This window comes from Filicampus tigris, chromosome 14, assembly GCF_054856515.1.
Source record: "Filicampus tigris isolate MCC_2025a chromosome 14, RoL_Ftig_1.0, whole genome shotgun sequence".
NCBI classification, from domain to species: domain Eukaryota; kingdom Metazoa; phylum Chordata; class Actinopteri; order Syngnathiformes; family Syngnathidae; genus Filicampus; species Filicampus tigris.
The window spans coordinates 15,088,943-15,104,763 of NC_141230.1; the positions used below are offsets into that span (position 1 = coordinate 15,088,943).

At 39.4% G+C, this 15,821-nt stretch overlaps 2 protein-coding genes across 5 annotated transcripts; both read left to right on the forward strand.

The window, feature by feature from the left end:
• Window positions 1-273: 273 nt before the first annotated feature.
• Window positions 274-5,411, forward strand: LOC147136498 (histamine N-methyltransferase-like). 2 transcript variants are annotated; one of them, XM_086051734.1, is made up of 7 exons: window positions 274-371; window positions 1,602-1,748; window positions 2,129-2,181; window positions 2,937-3,044; window positions 3,513-3,643; window positions 3,785-3,878; window positions 4,711-5,411. In XM_086051734.1, exons 2-7 carry the CDS (start codon window positions 1,612-1,614, stop codon window positions 5,070-5,072), a joined length of 885 nt encoding a protein of 294 aa, XP_085907860.1. In that variant the 5' UTR covers window positions 274-371; window positions 1,602-1,611; the 3' UTR covers window positions 5,073-5,411. The 2 variants fall into 2 exon arrangements, with proteins under 2 accessions (XP_085907860.1, XP_085907859.1); XM_086051733.1 differs by lacking the exon at window positions 274-371 and adding an exon at window positions 498-618.
• Window positions 5,412-6,666: 1,255 nt separating this feature from the next.
• Window positions 6,667-10,871, forward strand: LOC147136499 (histamine N-methyltransferase-like). Of its 3 annotated transcripts, none has more exons than XM_086051764.1 (7): window positions 6,667-7,117; window positions 7,219-7,356; window positions 8,067-8,119; window positions 8,530-8,637; window positions 8,879-9,000; window positions 9,523-9,616; window positions 10,189-10,871. In XM_086051764.1, the coding sequence occupies exons 2-7, from the start codon at window positions 7,223-7,225 to the stop codon at window positions 10,539-10,541; spliced, it is 864 nt and encodes a 287-aa protein (XP_085907890.1). In that variant the 5' UTR covers window positions 6,667-7,117; window positions 7,219-7,222; the 3' UTR covers window positions 10,542-10,871. The 3 variants fall into 3 exon arrangements, with proteins under 3 accessions (XP_085907890.1, XP_085907887.1, XP_085907889.1); XM_086051763.1 differs by having other exon boundaries at window positions 6,693-7,154; XM_086051761.1 differs by having other exon boundaries at window positions 6,668-7,356.
• Window positions 10,872-15,821: the final 4,950 nt, after the last annotated feature.

Here is a 15,821-nt window from a genome sequence, read left to right on the forward strand (position 1 = left end):
CTGACAACATAATAAGACTGGTTTTGCTGTTAATTAATGTAGATTGCTTGCGAATGTCATAAAAGGATTCAAATATTAACCAAATCAATTTCAGTATTAAAGTACTTTGTATAACCAAGCTAATTATGTTTTTGCTTATAAACAAATAGTTGTGTCTCTCAAATGTGAAATGATCAAACAAGCAAATCTTGTTCTGAAAATGTGTCCGCTGATGTTTTTCGGAGGGGAGCTATGGCACCCCCTAACGCTGAAAATTAAGCAGTGCATGACAAGACTGCGGGAGATTGTCCACCCCCCAACACCAGCCCTGCCGCCCCCAAGCTGCAGTCAGTGCACATTCACCGCCTGGACAACGCACAGCTGCACACACAGTAAGTGCACGAATATTTCGTAATGTTTGAACACGATGGGTGTGTGTAAGCAAACAGAAATGTGCTACGTATGTTCAGTATGTATGGCACCGGCATATACACTTCCCTGCTTGTTGTGCTTTTGCCGCGTCCTGCTGGTTCTACTTCCGCTCCGTGCATTGCAAACATTCGCCCACCAATGCTTCAACGCACTGGAAATGCATCACGAATCGCCCGGATTGATCAAGCAATCCAAACCCGGTCGCAGGTCGAATATTCTTCGTCCATAATCAGGAAGTAGTGACGTCTCGACGAAACGTGATTTTTCTCACTCTTGAATCCAGCTAGTACTGTATTCATAGTTAATACATTACTGTAATGTGTCATTCAAAAAGAATTATGCTAAACATTGTGTTACAGGGAAAATTCAACTGAATTTTACATAGGAAAAAAACAGTTGTATAACCAGCTCACTGCCACATAATTAGGTATTGCACAATCAGGAAATCTAACTATATTTTAACAAAACAATAATCCCGAGCTAAAGATTGTCTCTGTCAGAGAGGTCAACGTCTACAGTTTGTCATCTTCAGGGACTGGTACTACTTTTACAGCATGTTGCGGGGGCAATTCAGTGGGTTTGATACTATACTGTATAGGAGTAAAATATAGTGCAGTTACAGTATGTATAGCATCATGTACGTATAGAAGTGTAGCAAAGTACATTTATCAAATAATGATGAGTTCACCAAATACCCCTCTTGACCATGATAAATCATTTAAAACCATTTAAAAACCTTTTACGGCATTAATGTGGCCTGTAACCTGTACAACACAATTAAAAAAAAACAACATAATCAAGTGAAGGAAATAGGGCACAACAGTGAATACCAATAACCTAATTTACCTTCAAAATGGATGAAAAGACCAGAGGAAAACTGGTCAGGGTGTCTGCAAAATAACTGAAGGGGCTGCAGGAATGTTTAGCAAGACCTGGTTGTTTAGTTAATGTGACGGCACTCATAGGATGGCAAGGTGAAAGCCTTATTTTAGGAAGAAAAACATCCAAACCAGGCTGCATTTCGCAAAAACCTGCCATATAAACAGCGATGTGTAGACATTTTATATCCTATGTATGTAGATTGCTATACAGTATGAATATACTCTAATGGCAAAATTGTTGCTTGAGCCTTATGCAGGTGTGTATAATATTGTGATGAGTTCTTTCTGATTGTGTTTTTTGTTTGCCAGACACAGTGTCATGACATCTCCACTGAGGAGTCTCATTTACGATGATAATCGGTACCAGAAGGCCTTCCATCTTTTTCTGGAGCGCTCCTCTGAACATCAGTGTATGAAGGACTTTATTCGCAATATCCTGCCGGATATTGTGGCTGGGTAAACGACCTCACACACCTGTTTACATAATAATACTGTCACTTGACCAAGACCAATTGTACTCTATGAGATTATGGTCATAGAGTTTGTGTCGTGATATGGATATGGTCTGATTTTTGCCGATTAGCTCCACATGGCCGTAGCCTTTAGGATGAAGGAAGGTTGATTTCACAGGTGACAATTGTTTCAACCCATGTGCTCGATGTTACGATGAATGTCACAGAAAATCATTCTATGTGACAGAAATAATTCATCTCCCCCATATGACATTCTAATGATAAGATCGTATTTGCTTGGTGGGATACAAAAGGGTCAAAGAGCGTGCCCAATGTTTGGCAGGTTGGAGAATGTCATTTTATTCATTTCTTCTCTCTCCACAGCATCGGAAACGGGAAGCGCCATCTGAATGTTATTGGAGTTGGAAGCGGCGATGGTAAGAAGACCGCATCCGAGGCGTAGCTTTATTATAGTCGGTCCGACTTCACATTTAACGACACTATATAACTGAATAACTTCTGCAGTGGTCACCTAAGGTGAGGACGCGTTCTTGTATCAGTAACTGCACTGTTGTGGCCTTAATTGCCTTAGCAATAAAGACAAATGATTACACCCAAGAGTTTGTATCTACCTGTTCAGTTGTCTGATAAATCCTTAACCTCTGTTAGATGCAGACAATGTGACCGGATCAGGTCATTCTTTTACTACACCATGCTCAGCACTTTGGGCACAACTTCCAAATCCTCAAGTGCTGCTGTTACTTTGTATTGATGTCAAAATCAGTCTTTTACATTTACCTGCCCTATTTACTCTCGACCCGCTACGGTGATGTTACACATTGTAATGGACAGTAAAAGTTTCCCGGTAAATGAACTGATTTTCCTGCCACAAAGCATTTTTCAGTCTAAAGCGGGATACACACATACCGATTTTGGACATTTTTAACTGATTTTTTAAATAGTGTCGTCGTTTCTAGGTTAGCAAAACACAACGTTCACCACATACGTACGGATACGCCATTTGAAATACTGAACATGTTTAATATTTACATTTGTCTCCCCGCTGCTACGTATTACATCATCTTGTTCTGAAATTGTCAATGTTTTTGTTTCTGTGAGGAAATAGAAGGTCACAATTCCTCAGATATGCACCGCATGTGTGTTTGAAATTGAAATGTGCCGGTGCCTGTAGGTCGCATTGATCTTGAGATGTTCTCCGAGCTCCATCAAAAGCATCCCGGGGTGATGGTGGACTACGAGGTGATAGAGCCCAGCAGTCAGCAGCTTCATAGCTACAAAGGTAGCTGGGCTTTTCTCTCATCACGTGTTGCTATTTGACTTTATGGAGGGTCCTCGGCATACAATGGAGCTCTGTTCCTACAGTGGTGGAGTAACGCAAATTTATATGCAAATAGGGGCACAGGATAGTCTATCACAAGGGTTACAAAGAGGTGGGAAATTCCCAGTAAATGTCAATTCATTTTTTTCTGAAATTTCCATTCAGTTTTCTTAAATTTCCATGGGACGTTCTTTGATGGGAAATGAATTAATTTTTGAATGATTCCAAACCAGTCTCTGTTTGGGTATTACTTGTCTTCTCAATTGAACACATAACCAAATGTATAATGCTGATATCTTAATCATGTGACTTCCCGATATGCGTATAATCTTCTCTTTACACAGTCTCTGCAGTTTTATTGTGAGTGTTATTAACAGTGCAAAGTCAAAACTGTTTTCTTAACTTTTCATTTTGCATCCACTGATGCAGTGCTGGTGTCACAGAAGTCCGATTTGGATTACATCACATTTAATTGGAACAAGATGACTTCCTCCGAGTTTGAGGAGCAATGGAAGTTGAAGGAGATGACAAAGAAGGCTGACTACATTCACATGATTCAGGTTAGTGCCTGCTGACAATCTGAAGTTCGTTATTTGGTGTCTATTGTTCCATCCGAAAACTTGTTTGTTTGCTGCGGTGTCTTAATTAGGCATTCCATGAATCCAAATGTGAAGCTCATTGATCTGTGGTGAAATCGACAGATGCTCTACTATGTCAAGGATGTTGAAGCGACCGTAAGGTTCTTCCGGAGTCTCCTTGACAAGAATGGGAAGCTTCTCATTATTCTGGTGTCTGGTAAGGGAATCTTCTATTCTCTCTGTGTACTTATAGTCTGTTCTGAAATACTGTAAGGGTGAAAGTAGTTTGCAATACAGGTGCATCTCAGTTTAGAATATCGTAGAAAAGTTCATTAGTGTTCATTGTTGTCCATCGTTTGCACTCTCACTATATTGTTAGAGTGTAAGTCAACCCAAACATATTTTTTTCAAGAATATGTTCTATGCAGGCCCAATAGTTGAAACAATATGATTGATATGAAATATGAGTTAAACAGCAAAATCCACCCGTTTTTAGCTATCTCAGGGGCGGGCCATTTTGTCACTTCTCTCGACTGAAAATGACATCACAGACCCTCAGGGCTCAAATAACGACCAACCACGGCTCACCGGTTTTCTGAAGCTGAGCTATGATTGGTCGTTATCTGAGCCCTGAGGGTGTGTGATGTCATTTTCAGTCGACAGAAGTGACAAAATGGCCGCCCCCAGGGATGGGTAAAAACGTGTGGATTTTGTTGTTTAACTCATATTCCACAAACACAATATTAATCTGAGTGCTGTGTTTCAGATAGTGGGCTTGCATAGAACATATTCTTTAAAAAACTGTTTGGGTTGGCTTCCACTTTTAAATCCCCAAAACGTCACTTGCTTGTTTGTATTGAATCAAGTTTCAGTTTATGAATTCAACTACCAAAGTACATGGAGATCTTCACACTCCCCTCCAAAAGTCTTTGTCAAGCCAATTCTTTTATTTTTACTGTAGACTGAAAAACATTCAGTCTGACATCAAACGATGAATATGAGACTAGAGATAAAGACATTGTCTGGTCTTGACTATGGTCTATTTTCAGGTGAGAGTGGTTGGGGAAAGTTGTGGCAGACCTTCAGGGGTCAGATCTGTGCCTGCGAAATAAGTCAGTGTGCAACCACAGCAGAAGTCAAAAGCTTCCTGGACTCGGGGGGAGTGCAATACAAGAGCTACGTGCTGCCTTCTCAAATGGATATCACAGAATGTTTCACAGAGGGGGACGAGAGCGGAGAGCTGTTGCTCGATTTCCTCACCGAGGTGGATCACTTCAGCCAAACAGCCTCGCCGCAACTCAAAGCGGATGTCATGAAGTTACTGCGAGACCCGGCTTGTTCTCGGGAGGCAGACGGAAAAGTTGTCTTCAATAACAACCTGGAGGTGGTCGTTGTTGAGTCACCCCGATAAATGCTAAAAGGGAACTCAATACATGTATAAAACAAGCAAAAATAACTTTAAAACTTGAGGTAAGCAAGCTGATTTGGGCTCTGATCCACTAAAGTTTCTTTTCTATTCATCAAGTTTAATATTAATTGCATATAATTTTGGGCAAAAGATGTAGCAAATGTAATGAGTTCCAAACTGTTGATCATATCATTTACAGTGGAACACAATCCATTCTGTCAACTTGCCAATTTTTACTAATTGTATTTTAATCCGGGCAAATAAACCAAATGGCTTGAACTGTATTAACGGCAGCCTTTGCTGTAAAATGTTTATTTAAATAAAGATATTGATGAATGATTATTTGGTATCCTTGTGTGACTGGCAACAAAACTCCTATCAGGCAAAAATGATATCACAACATAGTATTTTTGTGCTCTCCACTTTAAAGTATGCATTTGTCATGTAAGTTCAATGATGTTATATGTGCCTTTGTACTACATTACATATTACATAGGGTGAACTGACTGTGTTACAGCGCTGTATTTGAATTATCTTGAGCTATTGGCGCCATCTTGAGGGCAGTATGAGTAGGTGGGACTATGTGTGAAATATCACTTGGGCATCTTCCACTGTTTTCACAAATACTTACAAGTAATTGAATGTGACTTTTGCCATGCCCTGGGGTGGTCTGTTTCGTTTTTACTCACACTAAGCAACTTTGAGGAGGATGGAAGCAACCCTGGCACGTGGTAAATATCCCGACTGGTGTTTAATGCCTCGCCCGTCCTAACCGCATCAGCAAAGAAGCAGTGTTTTTATTGTTTTGATTTTGTTTTTTTTAGCAAAGAAGCAGTGTGCGCTCATCCCAGCATAAATCTATATAGCTCTGTTCACTTCCACATTTCCTTATTCTCATATAAATCAGACACAGAGAGGTTAATCCTTTTGATATGTTGAAGTGGGCATTAGTAGGGATGTCCACATACATTTTGGTGCCAATTGATCACCGTTTTTGGACGTTATAAGCAATGAAAGTACAATGATTTCCAATGGAGAGTTTGTAATGTTCCTCCAGTGACTGACCGAACAAGGATAGAACGATAGGGGGCGCGGCCATTTTCCTCATCAACAAGAAGCGTTATTCATGGAGTCACGTATTTCCTCATTTCTCCCAAATTTATTGATAAAATAGAAAATGACAACTATTTTCATTTTCCCGATCAAAAAATATATAAAATGAACTTGTTAGTGAAAACATGGGCATCCCGGCCCAACGATCCCTTTAAGGAAGAATAGTTCTGGGAGGTATTAATGAATGTAAGACACTCAAAATGCTTCACCTACATCTGCTTTGATGGCACAATGTCCGAATTCTGCCATTACGTCATCAGTCCAGATGCAGGCCTCAACTTCTTAAACAGTATTTGTATTCATGTATTTAGTTGCATTATTTTTTATTTGGAAGACAATAATAAATAAATAGAAAAACAGCATGATGAGAATCCCTCAGTAATGTTTAAAATGTACTGGTACATCATTTTAAGGAAGGTCTACAAAGTACAGTACTTTTTTCTTATAGTAGTGGACTGCGTGCAGATCTATACCGATCTATATAACCTGTCTATGGCATGTTTTATCTTTTCAGCAAAATGTTGTCCAAGTATAGGTTATAAATACGTTAAGATAGGTACTATACGATTCAATGTACCGTTCCCATTATCTTTACGTAAGCCTGGCAAGTGTATAAAGAGTTTATCTTATGGGAGGTGGTCTCAATGTTAATGTGCGGCGACAGCTGAGTTGACTTTGAACGTTACGGTAAAACCTGTGTGTGTATCACCAATGTTTTACTGTTCCGCTTTTATCAAATTTAGTGCCAAGCTTATAAATTGAAAGAGAAACTATGACGGACCCATGTATTGCCGCTTTAATTTAATGTTGAAAAAGAGACTACGTGAATGTTGGATTTTATTTTGAAATTGGCTATTTGAACTTTACCGTAATGCTTAGTTTATCCACGTTTTGAAAGGATTGAGAGGTGTCCGGAGTCGACTGACAGAACTTGTGTACGACACTGCAGAGATCAAACGAGTGGTCATTGAAGTAAGAGTTTGCATTACTGCTGTTGTATAGCCATTAGCCATGCCGTTATTTTCATGCATTTCAGAATTATGGAGGCCGAGACCCAGCAAAGCTTGTATGACGGCGGTGTCGCCCAAAGTTTTCAGTTCTATTTGCAACATTCGGGCGAGCACGAAGCTGTTCTCCATTTTCTCCAGGAACACCTTCCAGGGGAATTCACAAGGTACTAAAACCCTCTTTTGTAATTGATTAAATGAACCAGTCGAACACGCATTCTCCTAACTATCGATTAACCACACACATCTACTCTTTGAAATAATTCAGCCAAAGCAATTTTGGATCTGTTGTAGACTATATAGGCTAAAGAGCTTTAAACAAGCAAATTAAAGAGTAGCTTTCTTCCTGGCACCCAAATTTACCAACATAACGAATTAAATTGCACATAAATACAACAGATATTGTACATGAAACCCTGAATGTATCCAATATCCATTATACCAAATTCACCTGTATGACGAGCATGAGCAGTAAAATAATTCACTGAATTTTAAACCCGGACATTGTCAAAACTGACCACAAGTTTGGGGAAACCCTAGTTCAAACTTAGTATAGTAATTGATTGATGTTTAAGATATTGGGGTTTGGAGCTGACCACAAGTTTGGGGAAACCCTAGTTCAAACTTAGTATAGTAATTGATTGATGTTTAAGATATTGGGGTTTGGAGGAATTTAGTTCAGTGTCAACAAATGAGTACCGTACACAAAATCGATGTTATGATGTTCGGATTTCATAAAAGAAAATGCACAATGTCAGAAAATGGTGTAGTTCTTCTTTATGTAACTTCACCATGTCACTTGTGTGTGTGTGTGTGGGTGTGTGTGTGTGTGTGTGTGTGTGTGTTTTTTTTTTCTTCTTTTGGTGTGTTTGTGTAGAATCGCAGCAGATAAGAGCAAGCTGGGTGTTCTCGGTGTGGGAAGTGGTGGAGGTATGTGACGAGTGAAATGCGGCAGCTAGTCACTTTTGCCTGACCCCAAATGTGATGGTTATTATTATACCCTGCGATTGGTTGGTGACCAGTTTAAGCGTGTAGTCTGCCTCACGTCCAAAGGCGACTAAACTTCACCAGTGAGCCTCATAGGGACAAGTTATGCAATCACAATTTTACATTCGGATATCTTCACGGCCTCATAGACTTTATTTAATTTTTAACACCGTTTCACATAGCACAACTTCAGTGTCGTTGCTCTATTTTCTTTTTATACATTCCAAGAACAGAATCTCAAGGATTTCCAAAGTATCGTAATCAGATTAGGTGCTCAGTAAATGTAACCCCAGTTACTTTAGTATGCTACGTGCGATCTCACATTGAGGAGTTTATTTCTTAATTTGGTGCAGGCGAGCTGGACATCCAGATGCTGTCTCTGATGCAGTCCACTTTCCCTACTCTTCCCATCACTGCTGACATTGTTGATGGAAACACTGAATTGGTTGCCAACTTCAAAGGTATGGACAGCACGCTGTGAGGTTTTCAATGGATGTTGTAGATTTTTCTTCTGCACCTTAGTTAATGAGATTCCACACAACATTTAAATGGAGTTGCAATGTATGTTTTGAATTGGTGGGAAGGTTTACACTGAAAACATTGCACAGGTTCTCCATATTACCTTTGCCACAAATTGTCTCATATAGCCTGTTCAACAGTTATTTTTCTGACCGTTGGATTCTTACTATATTATATTTTCAGCATTGGTAGCAAAGACTGATAACCTTCAGAAGATTCCATTCACTTGGCATGCTATGCTAAGCGCGGATTACAGAAAGCAAGTCAAAGACACGAAGAAATATGACTTCATTCACATGATTCAGGTATTATGTCTGTCTTTCCGTCTGCCTGTCTATGTATCATCAATGCATTTACTATGGAAATTTGTCTTGCTTTTTTTTTTTTTAATCAACTCAATTGCTGATTTTTGTAATGAACATTTGATATTTATCTTTAAAGGCAAAAATGAATCTGACATTTATTATGTGTTTGCAATACGTCATTTCGTTTATGTTTGTTGCGTGCACTCAGAGAGTTAAGCATCCAAATGCAACGTTTTAAAAGAGGAGGAAATGGCCAATGAGGCAGAAGATGTTCGAGCTTATTCTTAAATTGTTTTGGAAAATAAACACGGGATTGAGCTCAAGAGAAATATTTTACTTAATTTAATAGTTTGTGAATACTTCAGTCCACAATTTCTGGCTAAGTTTTTTTTTTTTTTTTTTCAAACAATCTTCCTATTGAATTAATTCTTCAATAAAATGATGATAGCATATGCCAACAGGATAACAATTTTAACTGTTGTTTTGTGAAGTGAACATTCTTTCCAATTCTCTGCTTCACAGATGATTTACTTTGTTGACAACTTCACAGAAACCATCAAATTCTATCACAGCATTCTGAACAAGAATGGCAGCCTTATGATCATTGTAGAAAAAGGTAAGCAGGCCCCGTTTGAATAACTGTCAAGTGTCCCCTTTTATGCTTTTCAATTTTATTTTAATTGTCAGTGTCATTCCTTCCAATATCTCCACCACAGACGAAACAATACATGGGGGTTCATAATAAAACATGAGAACATTTTGGCCCACAAGCAGGTGCATCAGCATAGATCAACATATTTCAGATTCGCACATCCGCTTGTTGCTGGGCAGAATTTCTGGGTCATTTGTCTCAAAAGACCCAATGACACAACATGAGGTACTGTACACCCGCACAATTTAATCAGATCCCCCAAAAATAGTTCAAGAATGGGATACTTAGAAACTACAGTTTAGTTTTAAAAACTGCAAACTTCAATGACAATGACATATTGCAATTTTTGATAGGAGTCTTAATGGATCAATTAAAATATGTATCAAATGTCCAGTGAGGGTGCTTCATTTTAGATTGGACAAACAATGTCCTCATTACTTTTAACTAAACAAATAAAAGCAGTCATCATTGTCATATGAGCTTCTTCTTACATTGTAATTTTGATTTTCAATTCAAATAAATACGTGTTGATACAGCCACTGATGGTTGGGACACTCTGTGGAGGACTTTCTCAAAGGAGCTGTGCAATGAGGCCGTCCCGGTGTATCGTTCATCCCAAGACGTCCTGGCCTCCCTGAAGACTCTGGGTCTGAAATACGAAGAGCATACCATCCCCATCACATTTGACATCACCGATTGCTTTGATCCAAACAGCAAGACTGGACAGCGTATTCTTAAGTGCCTGACCGCCACTGATGATTTCTCCCAGTCGTTCACGCCACAAATAAGAGCTGACATACTGAACCTTATAAGGAGCAAGTGTAGCACAGAAAAAGAGGGCAAGATATATTTTAATGGTTGTTTGAGTTGTATATTTGTGCATGCTTGAGTCTGTCCTCTGGAATGATAAGCATCATTAATCAGCTCAATTAATTAGAAAACTGACCTGTGCCTCGAATCCTTTTTTTTTTTTTTTTTTTCACAAAAATTGTTAAATTTGATATATCGCGCTCCACTAAAGAAAACAGTATTTTACTTAGATCTAGTAGAAGCGTAGTATTTCTATGTGTAACTAGGTTGCTCAATTGTAAAGGCAATTGAGGCTTATGTACTCATAGGCATTGGGGAATTTATTTTTTGCAGCGTAACTGGACTCAAAATACTCATTACCAAATGTAATTTGTAGTTAAACAGTGGTTTATAAAAAGTCTAAACTGTCTGGGTTTTTTTTTGTTTTTTTGTTTTTTGTAATTGCTATAAGCAAAAATGAAGCCAAGATAAATCATTTCAAAACTTATTCTGCCATTGATAAGACCTTCAACACAACAGGAAGTAAAGATAAACATCTGAAATAATGCCTGCACACCCTCTAATAATTGGGAATGTGTCCAGAATAACTAAGTACTGTGTACTCAGAGAGTTTCCACACCCAAATTTAGAGTTGAAGAAGCCTTTTGAATTGAAGGTGAAATGTCTTTCACAAACAAGAACAGTTCCAGAGTTAATCCACCCATTTTTAGCCATCTCTGGGGGCAGCCATTTTGTCACTTCTGTCAACCGAAAATGACTTCACAGTTACTCAGGGCTCAGGTAACGACTAATCAAGGCTCACCTGTTTTCTGAAGCTGAGCCGCGATTGGTCGTTATCTGAGCCCTAAGCATCTGTGATGTCATTTTCAGTCGACAGAAGTGACAAAATGGCCTCCCCCTGAGATGGCTAAAAGCGGGTGGGTTATGCTGCTTAATACAAACGCAATATTAATCAGAATGCCTTGTCTCAATTAGTGGGCCTGCACAGAAGATATTCTGGAAAAAAATGTTTGGGTTGACTTCCGCTTTAAGGTTACTATCACTAGTAGTATGGTTTTTTGCAGTGTGTTTGCACCAAACATAACCTATTGGAATCATGGCAATTGAGTTGTACAAGTAATAGGTCACATTAATGGTGGGGAAAGGTTTTGAGATGACTTAGCTTGGTCTAATTTATTTTATATAAAAAAAAACTGAACTGTCAACTGTGGTATACTGTATACAGTAGACTACACAGTATATTTACCGGCTGCTGTAAAAGAACAGTCCCTTTGACCTTAGCAACTGTTGCACCTTAAAGCCAGCAGATGGCAGTGCATGTGCAAGAATGGTGCGAACTGAATTCATGTGCTTCATAAGCTCCCCAACAGAGGGCACGATGACTTAACATTCAGACCACAAACGTACCTAATAGACAAAAACACTAATGAGCATTAAAGTTAACCAAAAACAAACTGAATTTTATATGGTAATATTGACACTGACTTTGAATGCTAACATTTTAGTTATTATGTGACAGCGCATATATACACACACACACACACACACAACACATGTCAAGCTACTCAGGTCGTGTCTCAGCCTATCTAGTAAATGTGTTCTGGCTCCTCATTTACCTCATTAGCTTTAATAGATCAGTAATTGAAATTCATCAGAAATTCTTGTCCATGCACTCCTCTCAACACCAACCCCCCACACCCCATCTCCATTCCCTGCCGGTGTCAGTGCGCTTTCAGCACCTGTTCAGGCTTCATTAAAGGAGGTCCTCACTGGGCCCTCGCACACCACCAAGTGACAGAGCATTAGTCACTGAGATAATCAACCTCAACACACTGTCGCTAATTCCCTTCAAGAACTATGCTACTTGGCGCCTTATCACGACAAGATATATACATTTTCACAGATCATCTCAAACTATGATATTATACATGCGCACTGTTTTGTTGTAATTGTCCCTATTATGATAATGAAGTGTGAAATCCATCCATCCTCACCAAGCATGTCAGATGTTGCTCACGTGCCAACATGCTGATTTTTGAGACACCTTTAGGTGAAGTTCTTCATCCGAAAATAAGCCAACCTGCTTCACTCCATCTGGCCGGCAATCACAGATGAACCTTCAGTATTTCAGCCTCTGGCTCAGCCTAATGAGCAAATGCCATCATTATTATTTTTATCTGAGGAGGCTTACGTATTTCATGTGACTTTTTGGTGATGTGTGTAAAATCATACTTGGAGCCGCATGTGAAATGTCCTCGTGTAGCTATAAGGACAAAGTAAGTGCTAAAATGGTAAAAGGATTTGTGTAGTTTCTCATTATTGGAGTTGTTTTTAAAACAATACCGCTACAAAGATAATATGACTCCGTTTTGATTGGTACAGTCTGAGAGGCATTTCTATAGGTCTCCAAAATGTAGGAAAGGATGATGGATGCAATGCACATCCTGTGTCCGCGTTGCAGGAAGCTGGAGCCTATCCGAAATAGCTGACTACACCCTGGACTGGTCGCCAGTCAGTCGCGGGGCTCTTATATAGAGAGACAGACAAGCATTCAGTCTCACATTCGCACCATTAGCGAGTGGAAAGTAATTCCACTCTGCTATGCTATCAATGATTTAATGCTGGAGCAGGTACAGTAGCCTTGAAGCTGCTAGCAAGATTTGAAAGTAACCTCCCTACTCTCCTCCTTCCCCCACTCGCAGCTCTGACCAAACAATTAGAAACACCCACATCTTTGCGGCGCCACACTAAAGCAGCTACATTGCTAGCATGACTTGATGATGGAGTACCGCCAAAAACGAAATGCTACCGGTTTGATGTTATATTTTTGGGCAAACATACAAGAGGCAATCAACTTACCTGATGACCCAAGGGGGAACGGTGACATCGGCGCCGGTGGTTACGGCTGTCAACGCCTCAAAACATCACCATTAAATCCCTTGACATGAAGTAGAAAGCTTTCCAACTGCATTGCGCCTAAATGTGAAATCTACCTTGTATATTTTTCATTTTGTTTTTATTTTCTACTCATCTTGCTTTTAATCATTTTTATCTAATTATTCTACATGATTTTTGTAATTCTCAATGTTTTATTCCTCGTTCTGTAATGCGTTTGATGTTTTATGTGAAGCACTTTCAATTGTCTTGTGCATGAAATGTGCCATGCAAATAAACTTGCCTTGCCTTGACTTTTGTTTCTAACCAGAGTTAAATAACCGTCCAAGAAGCCAAAATAATCTTTTTTGCTAGAGCCTCTGTGTGTCCCCATAAGCCTCTGTGAGCGGAGCAAAAGTTTGAAGCAAGGTCATGGCTTCTATCTCTAGTCTCTGATTGGTTCGTTTTATTCACGTTGTGATAAGTTAAGAAATGATGATAAAAAGTTAAACGGAGGCATATAATGGGGCCAAAGATGCATGCACAAAGTCCACCTTAAACCACCATAATTAACATACATACCTCTCTGAAAGAGTCCCTGTCTTTCTATATGCTAATGCATTTATATTTTTGTGGCCACATAAGCTGAAATGCTGAAAGTTTTTTTGTTTTAAAATGTTTGTACCAACAGACTCAACTTTTTCATTCCACTTGATTATCGTCTGCACATTTGTCATAAACCGCCTAGACTCCACTTATCTTGGAGGACAAACTGTCGATGGCATCTGAGTATTTTTCTGAGCTTGGATATTCAGCGCTTGGCCAAATTCCCTCTTTAGATGTTTATCTTTTTTAATATGGCTTCTCTCCTCGCCACACTGGGCAAGAGTCTTCTTCTATCAGCTATCATGTCAGAGTAGCTCTCTGAGACCTAGCAGCACGTAAAGTGGCCCTAAAATACATCACACACCCTCTAATGGGCAGAGGCTGCTCCCAGGCCTTGAAATATAGCTCTGATATCAGTCCTGTAAATGGCTGGCCTCTGTGACATATTTCATCCAGGAGAATTAGTCCTCTTTAGCAGCTGCTGTTATATAGCAGCTGTCCTCCACGGGACTCGGTCCAGCACAATATGGCTGTTGGATTGACGACTTCTAAGAGTCCCCTCCTCCATTTAATTCGGCTGGATAACAGCACTATAGTGACTACAGTAGGTAAGGTGCAGGGTTGAATATTTCATTTGGTCATTTGGCTTTTCTCTCTACCTGTGGTTTGAAGTTTACCGCAGAGAAGTGATGGCGTGCACTTGCCGGTCTAAATCCATCTAAGCCGATTAAGCACAAATCAGAAAGCGTTGGAAAGTGGCGACTCCGCTCTAATCACGTTTTTGTTTGTCCGTCTCGTTAATCTAGTGGTTCAAGGCCTTGTTGGTCCTATCCCGCGCCGCTCCCGTGGGGATGGATGTGGACAAGTTGCGCTGATAAGCAGCTGTTTTATTCAAAGGGCCACATATTGAACCAGAAGTACACCAAATTATAGAACAGGCACACACACAAAAAGAACACACCACTTATTGACCCTCTTGATTCATTTCATTATTCAATACAGAGAAGGCATTGTATTCAGCTACTGTATTCTGAACACTGATTGGCCATTATATTAGGTACACTTGCACAATATTGAATCCCAACAGGTTGCCTTTTCAGAGATAATGATTCTTAATTTTGATTGTCCCAGCCAGAGGGGCATTCATTCAACAGCATATTAGATCTGATTGGCAGATTGGCAAAATGTTATGCAAAATCGGTGATCAGTGGTAATTTGCAGTTCAATCAAAGATGTCATTGATCCGCAGAAAAAATACACAGAGACAGCAAAATTCAGCAATCTCGTTCACTCCTGGGACGTTTTGTGCTGCCATCATTAATAATCCAAGGTTTCTCAGCATATACAGTCAGATATTTTTTTTCAACTTTTTTCTAATATTTTTCATTGTTTTGGCTTATTGGTATTAATTAGGGATGCCGTAATATTGGCAATATCGTAAAATCGCGATATTAAAATCGCCACAATATATCGGCATCGTCATGGCACAATACTAATAGCAGCAAATCTTTTTAAAAGCAGAAGTTGTTTTCCATCTGTGCAGTTCCGGCACCCTCTGGTGGTTAGTTTATTAGTGCAGTTTAATTTGATGCCACCTATGTTTAAGACCCACGATAATCGCCAGTAGGAGCCCCTGACTAGCCAAACCTATTTCTTTGTGAATGCTGTTATTATGTACAAAAACAGAATATTGTGATGTTTTTTTTTTTTTTTGAATGAGCTCTTTTTTTCCAATATCGTGAGTTTTTCTCCAGTATCGTGAGCTTGTTATATAACGCCAACCTCCCCACAATATCCTGATAATCATTGTATCGCGAGGTTCATATCGTGATATTATCGTACCGTGACATTTGGAAATCATGACATCCCTAGTATTAAT

Excerpts from the sequence above, each read along its gene's own strand:
- LOC147136499 (XM_086051761.1), top strand. The coding sequence starts at position 7,208 with ATGCATTTCAGAATTATGGAGGCCGAGACCCAGCAAAGCTTGTATGAC. Across the intron at positions 8,638-8,878 it reads ATTGGTTGCCAACTTCAAAG|CATTGGTAGCAAAGACTGAT; the intron begins GTATGGACAGCA and ends TTATATTTTCAG. Across the intron at positions 9,617-10,188 it reads TATGATCATTGTAGAAAAAG|CCACTGATGGTTGGGACACT; the intron begins GTAAGCAGGCCC and ends GTGTTGATACAG.
- LOC147136498 (XM_086051733.1), top strand. The coding sequence starts at position 569 with ATGCATCACGAATCGCCCGGATTGATCAAGCAATCCAAACCCGGTCGC. Across the intron at positions 3,644-3,784 it reads ACTACATTCACATGATTCAG|ATGCTCTACTATGTCAAGGA; the intron begins GTTAGTGCCTGC and ends TGAAATCGACAG. Across the intron at positions 3,879-4,710 it reads TCTCATTATTCTGGTGTCTG|GTGAGAGTGGTTGGGGAAAG; the intron begins GTAAGGGAATCT and ends GTCTATTTTCAG.